Consider the following 17,049-nt stretch of genomic DNA (forward strand, 5'->3'; position numbering starts at 1 on the left):
CTAAGACTTCCCCTTCAGGATTTCGTTCCTGTACAGAACCAAAGAAAAGAAGTATACTTGCCTACCACACTGAGATCCGACCACAGCCATCATCATGCAGACCCTGCACAATACAGAAGCTACCTCACGGGCATCTACAAGATGGACACTGTGTACAAGATATCTCATTGGGACTTACTAATTTGTGTTTACTTACATGGACTCAATCCAGGATATATATTGTGTGACTGTTGATAAGTGCAACCAGGTATGTTTGATCAAAGCCAGTATATAAATGCCCAAATGTGTCTTTCCAAAAGATACAGCTAGGGCCCCGACAGACCTAAGCTGCTGGGTTATCGAGTCACACTTCTAAGCTGGACTCGTAATTTCAAAAATCAAAATTTGTCACTTGTTACAAGTTTTTAATGTGCACAGTTTGGTAGCAAATTGAAGGTATTGTCTAGGACTTTGAATTCAGATTAGGGATATTCTTGGGTAAGCCACCCCCACACATAAGTATATTGTATGTCAGTATAAGGAATTTAACAGCAAAGCAGTATTCAGCATTTCAGAGTTTTGATGTCGGAATTAAGGATTATTTCTTGGACATAGTACCCACAATATCTGGGCAAGCTCCGCCAAAGACACGGGAAGAGCGCCCATTTAACTTAAAAGGGCAAAGGTACCCACAAGTACCGTTTGAGTCGCGCGATAAAGTTAGACTCCTGTTTTCAAATTTCGTTATGCGATATATTGGCTGAGTTGTTTAATTTGTACTTTTTATGCCATTAATCATTATCATTATTTGGTACTGAGTCTCACCGCCAAGCCAGACTCCTGAATTCAAAGAACCTTCAGTGAAATATTTATTGAATCCGTGCAATGTGGTAAATACTTTGTAGTGAAATCGCACATTACATAGACCATGTGGTTATTTTTCAAACAGGCACTAAATCAAACTGGCTAGGTGATTTCTTTCATACCGTCATTGCATTGGTTTAAGTGTTGCACGTGGATTTCAACGATATCATGAACTCATCTAACTGATTATGTACACATTTGCACTGTTGTTTCTTTTGGTGTTAAAGTTCACACATATCAATTTCAACTCCTGTGAGCTTGGGGTCATAGTGACTGATTTGGGACAACCATTGTCTGAAGAACATCTGATACCAAAGCCTAATTACCCTGTAGCCATGACATGTATATGTCTCCATAAACTTAATTGTCATTATTTTCAGACACTGATCCCCCGTTGTTAAACCTCACCAACATTTCATTGGATATTGACTGTCAGCCAACCTGGAGTACCATATCACTTCCCGTTAATTACTGTTATTTATGGTATGACATTTATTGCCTTTATTGATTTGGTCGGTTGGCTTATTGTTTAATGCTGCACTCAGCAATAGTCTCTCTATAAGAAAGCGGTCTGTACGCAATCGAGTCTCGACCAGACAATCCAGTGATTGATATCATGAGCATCGATCCACGCAATTGGGATCGATGACATGCATCAACCAAGTCAGCGAGCCTGACCACCCGTTCCCGTTAGTCGCCTCTTACGACACGCATAGTCGCTTTTTACGGCAAGCATGGGTTGCTGAAGACCTATTCTACCCTGGATCTTCAGGGGTCGCCTTAATTGATCTTCCCCTGAGCTGTGTCGGTTCATCACGCCCATGTGTCCAATGTCCAGAGCATCGTCATTGTCTCTTTGTCTGTCCATTGTTGTTCATTACTGTATATGTGTTATCATTCCTCGGTTAGTCAGCTTGGTATTCCGAGCGCTGGTGTAAGGATGAAATGTCCCGGAGGTTGAGCTGGAGGGTCCGCTCATCGCTGTGTGTCTGTTGTCAGAGCAGGTATTCCGCTCATTTTGTATTTGCTGTTTATATGTTGTGCATAAAACGTTCCGGGACAGCGAAGCTGATTTTGTGCTTGATTCCACCAAGAGCTAATGCCCCGTCAACATGCTCGTTGCCAGGCCTAATTGACCGACATGTTGTCCTCGTAGTTATTCGAGGAGTACGCGGTTACTAATTGATGAAATATTGTTAAAGAATGTATTCGCAGATTCATAGATCAATTCTGAAGGACCCAATGTACTTTATACTCCTGTCCTATCAACTTTGCAGATGTGCCTATTTGACTGAATGATAGAAATATGTGTCGTTTTCCAATTGGGGCTTAGCTATTAGCGATAAATATACGGTGACATATATCAATGACAAATTCTCTCCAAATCCAGGTTTTGACTCGATATATGCAAACTACATTATGTTGTCGTTGTTGAACCAACTTTTGATAGATTTCTTTTAGACAGCCACATCACCAACATTATATTTGAACATGACCTATGCATGTTGCACTGATCCCAAATCGCCGCAAAACATTTGTAAGTAACGGTTATTTTTCATCTACGTTATATCGATGAAAAGTCCATTGATTAATGTAATTAGTATCATTGTAAAGCATGTAATTCTGTCAATCGGAATATGTCGTTAGTTCTGTCTTCTACGACCATGGTAACTGACACGCCTCTGCCGAATATGAGCATACAAGTTTCTCGTTTCCTGCATGACACGCACTGCTGTGCTGGGTAGGTCTGTGCGACTATTGTCGCTACACGCGCTGCTGTGCTGGGGAGGTCTGTGCGACTATTGTCGCTACAGGCGCTGCTGTGCTGGGGAAGTCTGTGCAACTATTGTCGCTACACGCACTGCTGTGCAGGTCTGTGCGACTATTGTCGCTTCGCGCACTGCTGTGCAGGGGAGATCTGTGCGACTATTGTCGCTACACGCACAGCTGTACTGGGTAGGTCTGTGCGACTATTGTCGCTACACTCACTGCTGTACTGGGTAGGTCTGTGACTATTGTCGCTACACGCACTGCTGTACTGGGCAGGTCTGTGACTATTGTCGCTACACGCACTGCTGTACTGGGCAGGTCTGTGACTATTGTCGCTACACGCACTGCTGTACTGGGTAGGTCTGTGACTATTGTCGCTACACTCACTGCTGTAATCGGCAGGTCTGTGACTATTGTCGCTCCACGGACTTCTGTACTGGGTAGGTCTGTGACTATTGTCGCTACACGCACTGCTGTACTGGGCAGGTCTGTGACTATTGTCGCTACACGCACTGCTGTACTGGGCAGGTCTGTGACTATTGTCGCTACACGCACTGCTGTACTGGGTAGGTCTGTGACTATTGTCGCTACACGCACTGCTGTACTCGGTAGGTGTGTGCGACTGTTGTCGCTACACGCAATCCAAAGGTTAAGGTGCTTTTCTGGTTGATTGATACTCGTGCTCAAAAAAGAATCATAACATGGCATTAGATTACAAGCTATTCTAATTCATTCCATACAGTACACGGATCGGAAATGGGCGTCAGATGATATCATTTGACACAATGCTGAGCAAAATGGGAGTGATTGCGTGTTAACGTTGTAAAAACACTCTTAAAAAAAATAGAAACGCAGAGGTAGATGTTTCGTAAATTCATTGTACCTAATAAAGTCGATAGATTTCATTTGATAGCAGAGATACAAATATGACATTTTGGAGCTCGATAGTCACATGTTGTCGCTTTACAAAGGCATTGAAAACTGTTCATTGTTATGTCACATAAGGCCACAAGATTGCGCTGAACTCAGTATCTCGTGTGACCGACCTGGGCAGCAATCACGGCTCTGCATCTCCTCGGCACCGACTGGATAAGTGTACGAATTCTGTCCTGCGGAATTCTGCGCCATTGCGCCATTGCTTGTATTGCATTGGCCAGTTGTGGGAGTGTCTGGGGCATGTTCTGATGTTGATGTACACGTTGATCGAGTTCATCCCAGAGGTGTTTGGTTGGGTTGAGATCTGGAGATCTTGACGGCCAGGGCAAGGCGTTGATGTTGGCATTATGGGGGGTGGTCTACCGTGACACGAGCTGTGTGCGGTGGACATGGTCCAGTTGAAACAGCTTTCTCTGGCAGTCAGTGGTTGGAAAGAGGTGAGGTTGAAGAATTTGATTTATGTAGTGATTTGCTGTCAAATTTCCCTGAACCACAACCAAGTCAGATCTTGTGGCTGTAGGATATGCACCATACGGTCCTCGGATGGTCTGCATTGGAATTGAAATGTGTGTATCTGTCCCAAAGGCGGCAAATGGTTCTGTGGTGGACGTTGATGTGGCGTGCAACAGAAGACAGCGATTCCCTTCTTTGTTTACGTCCTATGGCGATGTCTCCAATCGACAGCGTTGAGTCTCAGCATTTTCGAACTTGACAAATGTTGACAATTGAATGACAAATTATTGGCTTATGCTTGCCTTTTTATAGCCACTGCCAATAATCGCGACTGGATTAGGCCATCCAAAACTTTAAAAAACTCAAAAGACAAAAGAAAGAAACCATTATCTTTATTATAATATTAGTCAAGTGTTGTCTGTCCCTATTTGCGAACAGAAATTGTAAGGTTGTAATGAATTTACTTTCTGTTTATTTATTGTTTTATGACATACATCCAAACAGACAGGAACAAGCGTATTTAATAACAAGACGAATAAGAAATTAAGAACATCATTTGTAAAAAAACTGATTTCAAATGAGTGGATTAATGTTTGATGAAATTGAGTGAAATAAGGTTTAATGTCAAGAAAGTGTTTCTACGAATCCACTTGTAAATGGCTTTGTACTGTCGTCAGCCACATTACTAGATACTGTTGTAGTGCAAACCATATCAATACTTTTATTTAAAAGAGTGCAAACCTGTTCAATACTTATTAATCTTTTCATTAATCTAAATACCTAACTAGTTCCGTTTCCCAGTGCATCCGAATTATATGCCCCTTGTCTGTTTAATATATTCAGCAAACATTCGGCGTATTCCCTCTGATAATAAGCCCCTCCGGGCAGGACCCTTAATCTCCAGCGCTATCTATAAATTTCAATCAACACCTCCTTACGGCGCCGGATCTTGCGTATATACATACACGCGGGACAATGACCTTGCCACACGTTACGTAATACCTCGCTCTACAAAACCCGACCGACATGGTCAGTCAGGGAGACAGACAGAAGGCAAGTGACAGAGCGAGTCTCCACCTGGGAACATTGCCCACTCGGTCCCGGTGTGCGTTCTGTCGCGTTATTATCAACATGTACCTTTTCGACTTATTATTGCGTCTTCTCTGGCTTCAACCAATGGCTCGCTTGCTACGTCCGAACCTAGGAAAGTGCTGTTCTTGAATCTTGATGCCAATTGGTTTAAAATGTAACCTGTTGCGCATCCAAATTCGGCAACTTCACCAGAGTTTTGTCATACGTCATCACCCTGAGCTACCATACGCAGCGGAAGCGGAAACTTACGCCCTTGGACAATACTGTAACAATTTAAAACAAACCACAACTACGAAAAGCAATAAATGTTGGTCCAAACACAAACGATTTCCAGTAGCACCAGATGCAACTGAAATCTACTTCTGACAGACAAAGTGTACCTCTTTTTCGTCTGTGCGACTAACAGACTCATTTATGATGGTGAAACCTGCTTTGGCAAGCATCTCTCTTGCCAAAGGTGCTCCCCATGTACAACCAAGTGCTGCAGAATCAGGCTTGCGGAAGCTTTCCGGAATACAGAAGAAAGTGCTAGCCGAGTAGTAGAACATCGCTGAAGGATTAGCAATGTTGCCAGTTATGCCTCCCTCTATTCCAACATCAATCATGCTGAAAATACCCCCTGGTTTCAGGCACCGGTAAATCTCGTTTAAGGCTTTCTGTGGATATGTTAAGTCATGAATAACATCGCGGGTTAGTATCCAATCAAAACTCTCCTCATATCTTTTAGATATGTTGTCAATATCATCTGTGTCATAGGTGATATTCTGAAGGCCCTGCCTGGTTGCGTCTTCTCTGGCTTCAACCAATGGCTCGCTTGCTACGTCCGAACCAAGGAAAGTGCTGTTCTTGAATCTTGATGCCAATTGGTTTAAAATGTAACCTGTTGCGCATCCAAATTCGGCAACCTTGATTCCCGATTCTGTAAAATACAAATTATAGCGAATGAATCAACTCCAGGGGCATATTTTTTTTGGATGGCATGCTCGAGACGGGTGAAATAATGCCGACTATAAATTGTAACTAACTAAATTTGTATCAATCGGGAGATTCTAACAAATCTGGTACTATTCTTGTAAGGAATATGACAGGTAATTTTAGGGGACATAAACTTGGCAACTAATATAACGATACTTATTCATTTGGTCACCACAATTATCTTTGGGGGCGGTCGGGTAGCCTAGGGGTTAAAGTGTTCGCCTGTCACGGCGAAGACCCGGCGTGATATTGCTGGAATATTGCTAAAAGCGACATAAAACCATACTCACTCACTCAATCAATTATCTATTTTTGATTGTTGTTTAATGCCGTACTTGGCAATAATCGAGCCATATTCTAGGCCTGTAAATAATCGAGTCGAGACCAGACAATCCCGTGATTGCTATTAGTGAACAACGATCAACGCCTTCGGCCAACTGTGACACGCTATCACCAAAGTCACGTCATCAGCTCTTACATGCAGTATGGGTTGCTGGGAACCTAGTCTGATCCGGTTGGTTGGTTGGTCTGCAATATTGACCCGGAGTCTCCAGGGGGTTAGCATATTGGCAAAAGCGCACTTTGTTTTACCGAGGAAGTAATACCCCACCTTATAAGACATGGAACATGGTGGTGTAGCCTCGTGGCAAAAGCGTCAGGATTCGCTTTCTTATATGAATACAATATGTGATATTACTAATGCCTCACATATACAACGGTCGCCGGACGATGTGGGGGTATCGATGGGTTTCACCGATGCCCCGGCGTGCCACAGATTTGTGCCCACATCTGTGACACATCGGTGCAGTAGTCATGAAACCAATGGCTGGCTTATACCGTCCAGTGACTGGCCTGTCATCTGGCGGAAATCGGCCGGTAGTCGCCCGATACCCGGACGGTGCCCATCCGATGTAAACTAAATCGTGCGGTGCCCATGCGGGCGACGACCGATGACCGAATGAACACCGTTCGTTTCCTGCTTGCTGTAAAAGGAGCCCGCTCAGTGCCCGGCCGCTCATAGTTCGTGTTCGCAATCAAAATTGCTGGAAGAACTGTATCCCATTTCGGCTGATTTTGTAAATTTGTGGAGTCTGAAACTTCCGAGGTGAAGAGTGGAGCTTCGGGCTCGAGCGTACTGCATACGGAGCCAGGCCAGTCTCAGTGTGTGAAGACATTCTATGCTGCTCATCCCATTCAGCCCATTAAATACACTCCGGAACAGGCACGTCAACATTTCCGGTGTCCGATGAATGATACCCGCTGGGCGCCTGCTCGATGCTTGCCCGGACTCCGGCTGGTCTCCTTACGACTTGGCTTAATCGTCCGGTCACCGGAGGGGAACATTCCGAGTATTGACCGATTCCCAGCAGATGATCTTTCGGCTATCCTCCGATGACCATACCACACCCGCGCAAACCGATTCCCTAGTGGTCTGGCAGGTGCCTGGAGAGTCACTGGTGGGCTGCCGGAAGATGTGTCAAAGATCCATTACCGATGGGGGTGTGAACCACCGGTCGCCGCAAGAAAATAACTCAGATCTAGAGTTATTGATCTGCTTGATGTTGAAACCTATGTCCAGTCGTCTGATCTAACCTTTTGTACTGTGTGAATGGCATGACACTGGTGCTACTGTTTTGTAATGTATATATTTACAGATAATATGAATTTGTGTGAATTCGTTTGATTAATTATGTATTATCTTCGGATTAACTTCTGGAGGAAATAAAACATATCTCTCTCTCTCTCTCTCTCTGATCAAATTGAGTACAGACGATGACAAACATCAACCAATTCGGCAAGCCACGCCATCCGAGTAGTTGCCTCTTATAGGTAGACTAGATGAGCAGACGTGAGGAGATTTTAACTATGAAGGATCGCTGATAGCAATATAGTGACTCTATATGGCGATGTTTTGTTGCCCCAGAATATCCTAAATATTTGTAAAAGTAAACTTACACCTGTCGATGAGGTTGTGATACCAACGGAATTATATATAGCCCATCATCAACATCTGAGACAATATTTCTGACACTCCTGTGGTATTAATGCTAGAAATATTTAAGCAACAACACATGCGCCTGAGCTCGGGGCATGTTTTCTCTCGGGATATAAATTTGATGTGAAATGGTAAGCTCGTTTAATATCTTATAGTTGTACTCAGACATAATCACACATTTGAAGTGTTTTGACCTGCCCATTTTACCCACCTAATTTGGGCAGCAGCAGAGACACCGCAGGCAGGATATCTGTGTCAACCATATCTTTCTTGACTACGACCACAATCTCTTTCATCACCTCAAACATATCATCAGACTGATTGTAGACGATTCCTATAATTAAAAGCAGAACATTACTCGAAGAAAAGACATAACTGTACCCCAGTCATACGATTTGTGTCCTCTCTCGGGACAAATCCAACGGTGATAATGGGGGAGACATGCGTGTGAGTCTTCTTTCAATGGCTGCCGTGATTGGCTCCACATATATAGAGGACGCCATCACACATTACAGAACAGAAAATTATTCACACCAGGATACATAGCATATAGAATAATGAGGTTTTATATATAGGTTGTCAATATATGGCGGCAGATTTCATAATATTATAGTTAAGCTTACTGATTATTTCACAGCAAAACCTAGAAAGGTTCTTTACTATAATGATATTTTTACTATTTAATACATTTATCATATTGAACGTAGAAGGGATCTTTAGACAGTGTAATGCCAATAATGTCTTTCTTTTATATACAATATATTTGCAAACAAATAAATAGAGATATTTGTCTCCAATATCATTAGATTGGTGGTTTGAAAGTCTAAATTGAATTACAGTCAAAATACATTTATTGGCCACTCTGAGAGGCATTTATCAAACTACCACTTGCATGTGCATGTAAGTTCAAGACAGACTACATGTTGATCATATATTCAGTCAAATATTCATGCCGAGAAGAATAGATTATTACAGGTACAATACATAAATATATGGCGTATATATTTATCAAACCCATTCACACTGCTGCATAATAGTTTTAGATAATAATCTAATGGAATGAAACATTATAGCCATGGTTTGCCATGAGTTGACGGGTATAGTCACATGAAACTCCTATTAAGGGCCACAGAACATAACATCTTTTTGGCAGGCGTTTTTAAATTAAATATACGTGATGTATCTGCGAATTGTTGGCAATGTATCCACTTAGCCTTGCAAAACAAAACATTTGCTTGTAGTATGTACAGTCGTGCCTCGTTTATACGGACACTTGCGTCATTTCACAATTTTCGTCCGTATAAACGAATTTCCGTATAACTGAAACCAGCTTCTTACTTGAAGAGTTACTTCCCTTCACTTATGCAACTCATGACAGATGACAGAGCAAACAGATACATCCACTCAATCTTTATTCAAGACATACACGTTTAAAAAAATCTGTCATGGAAGTTTGAACTTTACCACATTTTGAGGTATATCTGAAGTCCGTATAAGCGGGGCATGACTGTACCTTGTTCCAGGTGAAAGAGAATTTGCGGTTGATTTAGAACCTTTGAAAGGTAAAGTACAGCTGTCTATGCACATGTGTGACTCACTTAACTATGTCAATAGATCTTCAACATATCTGGCCTCCATACACAGCCGAGGTAGGTTAAATCAATACTAAATGAGATGTATGGAGCTATCGCGACGCACAACACAATCACAAGGTTATTTTAGAATATGGATTAAAATTTGAAGGCAAAGGTCTTTGTGCTTTTTTCTGTCACCACCTGTTGGACCAAACGATTTTCATATAGGTATAACAGATAGGGTTATCTGGTGCAATCATCCACATAATTTGTTGCTTTAAGCGGTCTGACTGATGGGAGAACACCGTTTTGCAGTCGTGAAGACCAATTCTAACCCGGATCTTCACGGGTTAGGTAGTAGAGTTGTGAAAGTTGTGAATGTGTAAGCTCTGTCAATATATACTTTGTATTTCAGTGTTTGAAAAAACAAAACAATGATCGTATAGTCGCCTTTTACGGCAAGCATGGGTTGCTGAAGATCTATTCTACCCCGGATCTTCACGGGTCTGATGGTAAAGACTAACAAAACTTATCAATTAGTTAATTAAGTGTCCTAGTAAGTTTTGCCACATGAGACCAGTTAAAATGGATACCAAAAACAGGAAAAAATAAAAAAGGTTTTTTTTTTTAGGAAATTATGCAAATACACATAAATAGTATTTTTTCAGTTTTCCGGCTTGTCATTATGATATACCTATTCTATGCTGTTGATCAGCGAGTGAGTGAGTTGGGTTTTACACCGTCCTCAATATTAATTTTATTCGAATATCAAATTTCCAATGTTTGTTATATTTATCGTTGTCTCAGTATGGACAAGTTTATCTCATATCACAGGTGAAACAGTCAGTATCGAACCGTAAATGTAGAGCTGTTATTTAGTGGTTAGGCTGTAACGCCGCTGTGAACAGTATTCCAGTTATACCACAGCTTTTCAGCTTCTGCGGGAGGAACGCCCGAAGTGCTGAAGTTCTCAGACGTTTACAACTTTAGTGAAACCAGCGAGCACGAGTATGGTGCTGACAAAGCTGAAAACGTTGTCAAGGTGAACCAGGATTCGAACCCACGATCATAGCATTCTGGCATCACTAAGGGAAGCAACCTGCGCAGCTAATTATGGCGCCTTAGACGACTGGGCGACCCGTCGCCGCTGTAATTTAGAAGTCACTGTTTTGTACTATTTTAACCTTCAAATCTAAGGCACAGTTTGACCTGTTCCACCATTACTGCAGCGCGTGTTCGGAAGTTTTTGTGTCGATAGGTCAGTATGACTAATTTTGGAAACTGGAGAGCTGTGTATAGCTCAATGAATGTAGTGTCCTTACCGCCATGGTTTTGTGGTTGAGCACATTTCTTGACACTCTCATATCTTGTACCCATCTGTGGAATAACTCTGGCAAACACAGATATTGCTTCCAGTGTGCCCTTGTTGTCTTCTGGAACATGGAACTTGGTGGAGGAGTCGTCTACGCTGATGATTCTCCCGACAGCCAGTGCACCCAGGATCTCACGCACGTACCTGTGGACCAAAAAATATTTATAATGTGTCTATTTATTTAATACAAACATGATCAAAGCGCATGATCATATTACTGTTGCAGTGTGAACATTATACGCTGGCATTATAGGTAACTCAGCATAACACCACTGCCACGGGCTAATTTGCATATCACGTGACCGGACGTTTCTCTTGTTTTGTTAACAAACGCGCTTTTTCAGAAATCAGTATAGAACGGACGAATGCAAGTATTTGGGGGTGCTGTACATATTGTTTTGCATAATTATATAGATATGCTACTACAACTGCGACAGTGAATTTCATGACAATATATACATCAAAGTGACCGTATTGCTAGCTCTCCGTTAGGCTTTGATGACAGCGCGTGGGGCCGTACAACCAATGTAAACAAAGGATAGCAATGCAAAAACCAATACATTTTCACGCATTAGGATACTTTCTTAATGAATCGTAACCGTTCTTTGACATTTGTTGATGAAAATGTGTAGATTTGTCAAACATGAAACGAATGAAAATGGCGGTCACATGGCGATGGCTAGTCCTGCAGCATGACCGTGGAATATATTTATTTTATAAAAAAAATAAAAATCCAGAAACGCATACAAAAGCAAGTCTAGCCAGCTCAAGATAGCTCTATTCCACATCAGCATAGGGAATTTTTTTATTTTAAGAGTCGAGAAGGATATTGTGTAATATAAGATTTCAGAGACTAAATGTTAGTCTAGGCGATGGCCTGTGGCAGAGGTTCTATGCTGGCTGGCTGTCCGCCGCATGGAACTCTGGGTAGTAGAGTATTGTGCTGGTGAGTGTGTAGACGTTGTAAGAAGGGATTGAGTAATGTTGTATCAGGACAAGCTGTGTCCCGGACGAATGGGGATGATGTGAAATGGGGTTTTAATTAAGTCGCGTTTAAGATTATAGCACTCATACAGCGGCGCGTGTGCGCGTGTGCGTGGCTGCTTGTGACGAACGCCCGTTTTATTATGCAAACTCCTTAAGGTACCAAACTGTAGTTTATACTGACTCCGAGCCGACCAGTCCTTGTTTTATCCTCTTATGCCGACCGCCAAGAACAATAATCTTTTAAAGTCTTTTAATGTGACGCGACCAGGGATCGAAGTCCGAACAATCTAATCTCCGCTCCCTGGGCAACCCGGCCGAATAGTATAAGTATGTATTTGTTTGTTTGTTGTATTAAACTGCGCACTCAGCAATATACCAGCTCCGCACTCAGCAATATAGCAGCTCCGCACTCAGCAATATACCAGCTCCGCCCTCAGCAATATACCAGCTCCGCCCTCAGCAATTTACCAGCTGACCCTTGAAGATCCGGGGTGGAATAGCTCTTCAGCAACCCATGCTTACCGTAAAACTAGGCTCGTCGTCAGAGGCGACTAACGGGATCGGGTGGTCAGGCTCGCTGACTTGGTTGATGCATATCATCGATCCCAATTGCGTGGATCGATGCTCATGATATCAATCACTTGATTGTCTGGTCCAGACTCGATTACTTACTGACCCTTACTGAGCTATTCATATAGCTGGAATATTGCTGAGTGTGGGCGTTAAACAACAAACAAACAAACAAACAAACAAACAAACTGACTTTAGCAGTTGGACAGGTTGTATTACAAATGTGCCCCGTTTCTCTTTATGTCGATGACGTTGCTAGTTTGACAATGCCTAATCGTTACATGGCTTACCTTTCTCTCAGGTTCCGCTTGTCGGCCATCTGCTGTGATGTGAGAGGGGCTTTGGCTTCCAACAACACCTTCACCAATCCCAAATCCCGTGCCAGGGATAAGTTTGTCATGACACCACAGGCGCCGAAATAGTTCATCATCATCTTGCTGTAGTCCGACATCGTCTCAACTGTAGCAGTGCTTGTGTAGAGCCTGGCATATATGTATAACTGGTACAATTCACATATCGAACCTTTCACAAAATAGGCCAGTTTATTACATTGTTGAAGATGCATTTTGATTCAAACTCAATTAAATGAGCAAAACTATACGTTTGTGGACATTTGAGATCATAGATATGCACGTTTCGTTTTATTATTCTGCAATCCATTTTTAGTATTACCCGCTTTTCTTGGTCCGACATTTAAGCAATCACCCAGTTTCATCTATGTGGTCGTAAGTTTGCAAAGCATATTCAATGTCTGTTTTGCTTTTATTGACTGTCGCTGGTTTTACAGTTAAAAATATCGCAGCATAATCTCCGCACACAAAGATTCTTTGCTTCACGCAACGTGCCACGTTTCCGCTGACAGCATTATATGACCTACTCCTCTTTGATATCCACAGAGGCACCATAATAAAACTGAAATGTGTGTCAAGCATGCTACACTCTATATCTAACACAGTGCGTCACCAGGACGTAATGTTTTGCTAGACATCCTTCAGAGACATTCTGAACTCTCACCTGAATTCCTGTCCAATGTAGGTTCACAATTTAATCCGCCACTAAATCGGCAGCAGCAGTCGTCTCTTGAGTATTCAATAACTCGCCCTCTACCAACTGATGAAGAACCGCGCTGTAGCGCTACCGCTGTCTCGCTATACCGTTACCGTCATCGGGAGCTGACACACCTGCACTGGGATACGACCAGAACTGGGATAAATAGTCCACAATTTCGCAAAACCTCATTTACTACGGTAATGCTTTCGGTTAGCTCTAAAACACATGGCGATATATATGCGGAATATGATTTAGTTTATATTTTTGGGGGGACCGTACTGAATATGATCTTACTGTACTGTACTGTATATTTCCATGTCCCATTCCAAATAAATAACGCACATTAAATTCTTCACTACAAATTGGAAACATCTTTAGTTATTATTATTATTTTGTTATTTTGTACTTGACAAATATTCACACGCCTTTCTGTGCGGCAATTCACTTTTATGCACAAATGTCACAGTGTCTGTGCGATATTTCTTTTAACAAATTATGTTATAATTAGATCAATAATTGAAATCAAGGATGTGTTTCTACATCACATTGTGGTCACAATAGTGTATAGCATGTAATGGAATCGGCCATATTACAAAAGTAAAAGCGGTAACTCGAGGGGTTTCTGAAATATTTCGGATTGTGGCCGTTAAATAAAAGAGCCCCGACACATTATGCATTCCATTTAGATTTTGTTTTGTTTGTAACTGTAAACAATTTTCCGTATTCTGTTGTTTGTGGCCCAATTTAACGTGCGGTCTCCTCCAATCCCACGATGTGAATAGAAATGCAAAATATGTATCCTCATTAATTCATTTAATGTAACTGTGCTGAAGGGAATCCTTGTAATTCACACATGAGTAGTGAGAAATCATATTTATATAATTTCAAAACAATTATTTCACTTGCCTCTGCATTTAGACAAGCTCTTTCCACTTCTTTTAATTAGTTCGATGGGTTAATAGTATATGGTTTGCCAGAAGATTGAGGCGAAAATTACACAAGATGAAAGTGTTTTATAATTCTTCTTTACAAAGTTACGGGGAAGTACACAGGTACATCGGACATAAAATATACATTACTCAGAATGAAACGCAGGGTGTTGTTTATCATACATGTAATATACATCATTATAAATGAAAGACGCGGGGGAGTATGTATATCGGATATACACTATACATCACACGAACGATAGATAACGATAGAGGGTTTGTATCGGATGTATTATATTATACATACTTCAGAATGCTGTAGATGCAGACCAATGTAAGCTTTGAAACATGCTAAGAAGCATCCAAGCTGGATATTGACGATTGTTTCAGAATGGCATTCTACCCACACATACAAGTTAGTGGTAACCTCAAATAACTCCTTAACTTAACCCTATCACATATACATGATGCAGGTAATGCAAGCTCAGAAGTTTGGTGTGCAAATTTATAATGAATGTATAAATATAAATGTATAACTAACAGATATAAGCGGCAAGACGGATATGACTCCTCATGCATGCATGCATGCATGCATGCACCGGTAAACCAGACCTAACAGAAAGGAGTATATAGTTACTCCATAGTGATTTAGGAACCAGGCAGCTTCAATTTGAAATAAAGGAAAGATATATTGAAGCAAGTCGAAATAATACATTTATATATCTAGCCTAAAATCACGATGATCCATGTACAGTGCATTGTGTATGTCTATGTAGGGCATTGCTTAAAATATACCCACCGCTTCGCTTGTCATGTTAGGCGACAATCGATGGTTGGTTGGTTCGTTGTTTAACGCCGCACTGAGCAATATTCCAGCTATATGACGGCGGTCTGTAAATAATCGAGTCTGGACCAGACAACACGGACAATCCAGTGATAGACATCATGAGCATCGATCCATGCATTTGGGATACGATGACATGCATCAACCAAGTCAGTGAGCCAGACCACCCTATCCCGTTAGTTGCCTTTTACGAGAAGCATAGTCGCCTTTTAGGGCAAGCATGGATTGCTGAAAAGACCTATTCTACCCCGGGTCTTCACGGGCACCACAATCGATGGAGCGGGTGGGCATGCTTGTATAGTGACTTCGTTAATTGTGTGTCATGTACCCCGATATAAATACATGTAAATAAACGATTGGTTTAAAGGGGCACTGATCTAACGCCATTCCCCGGACTGGTTGTTGCCTATGTTATTGTTTTTTCCCCCGTGAGTACCCGGATGATACGCAACGCAACTGAGCGTGACCAGAGACTGGGCTACCGTCTGCAAGGACAGCTAAATAAACTTGGAGGCTGGAGGCAATATTTGTTTTACGCATTTTTGAATAAACACTGATTGGTTAAATGTGATCTATAAAGATTCGACAAAGGGCGCATGTTAATTAATTTCTTCAGCCTAAACAAACAGACAAAAAGAACGGCGGAGCTCATCGGAAGTCGTCATTTGGAAATACCCCAGATGGTTATAGTTTAAAGGGGCACTGATCTAACGCAATTCCCCGGGACTGGTTGTTGCCTTTGTTATTGTTTTTTCCCAGTGAGTACCCGGATGTAGAGCAGAAATCTAGACTAGCTCGTGACCTCTGTTGCACCATTCGTAAGCGCATTAGTCACTTTTATGGATACCGGTAGTAATAAGAGCGTATGGTCACATTGATCAACAAAATGAAGTACAGTTTTCGAGATAATAAGGAAATGTAGGTATCTTTGTGGGTAGCATCGGTAATGGTGACGAAGTTTTGATAAGTCACTTGCTTGGAAATTTTGCGATTTACACTATTTTGACTTGCAACACAAAGTAAATATTTCATCTGAGCATTGCTTTTTTTATAGTGTGTATATTTTTTTACTGTCAAAATGTGTAACATATTTATTAAACGTCTAAATATTCAGTTATTTTACAAAGTGACTGAAAAACATTTCCATCTGTATTATTATGATAACGAATTCCAAACATTTTGATGTTTAATGTCATCACCAAGAGACTGAAAATGTTACGTTGAAAAGTACATTTCTATGTTGTTTGGCTTCTAATCCTACATAATAATCTGTTGTGGTGTTTGTAGGCCCTTTTAATCGTCTTAATCAATCTGGACAGATTTTTTAGTCAAAATGACTGAAATATTTACACATTTTATAAATTGCCTGAGAGAATCACATTTTACAAATTGACGGTAATCTATACACGCTTACAAAGGAAATGACCTGTGAAAACAACGTCTATCGCGCATTGAAGAATTTCCCAACCAAGACGTAGAGAAACAAGAACGAATCGGTTCAAATGAAGGAAAACAAAATGCAAATACCATAATTACAACTTACCAAATTTATGTGTATAAATAGGCAGCTTCCTTGTTCGAGGAATGTATCCGTGAATATCCACACAAAGGAATAATATCCCACTCATCTGCAGCTATACAAAATAACTTATTCGATG

At 41.4% G+C, this 17,049-nt stretch overlaps 1 protein-coding gene across 1 annotated transcript; it reads right to left on the minus strand.

Moving 5' to 3' along the window:
- Window positions 1-4,457: 4,457 nt before the first annotated feature.
- Window positions 4,458-13,047, minus strand: LOC139442675 (S-adenosylmethionine-dependent methyltransferase Rv2258c-like). Its single transcript, XM_071223539.1, has 4 exons — window positions 12,859-13,047; window positions 10,962-11,155; window positions 8,277-8,399; window positions 4,458-6,013 (listed from the first exon to the last, which is right to left on the minus strand). Exons 1-4 carry the CDS (start codon window positions 13,017-13,019, stop codon window positions 5,451-5,453), a joined length of 1,041 nt encoding a protein of 346 aa, XP_071079640.1. The 5' UTR covers window positions 13,020-13,047; the 3' UTR covers window positions 4,458-5,450.
- Window positions 13,048-17,049: the final 4,002 nt, after the last annotated feature.

This window comes from Haliotis cracherodii, unplaced genomic scaffold (genome assembly GCF_022045235.1).
Source record: "Haliotis cracherodii isolate W230 unplaced genomic scaffold, xgHalCrac1.p SCAF_5, whole genome shotgun sequence".
Lineage (NCBI taxonomy): Eukaryota > Metazoa > Mollusca > Gastropoda > Lepetellida > Haliotidae > Haliotis > Haliotis cracherodii.

What these genes read in the sequence shown, in the direction of transcription:
- LOC139442675 (XM_071223539.1), bottom strand. Translation starts at nt 13,019, where the DNA reads ATGTCGGACTACAGCAAGATGATGATGAACTATTTCGGCGCCTGTGGT. An exon ending in AAGCGGAACCTGAGAGAAAG is followed by an intron (nt 11,156 to 12,858) that starts GTAAGCCATGTA and finishes TTTGGTCCACAG; the next exon opens with GTACGTGCGTGAGATCCTGG. An exon ending in TCAACCACAAAACCATGGCG is followed by an intron (nt 8,400 to 10,961) that starts GTAAGGACACTA and finishes TTTTAATTATAG; the next exon opens with GAATCGTCTACAATCAGTCT.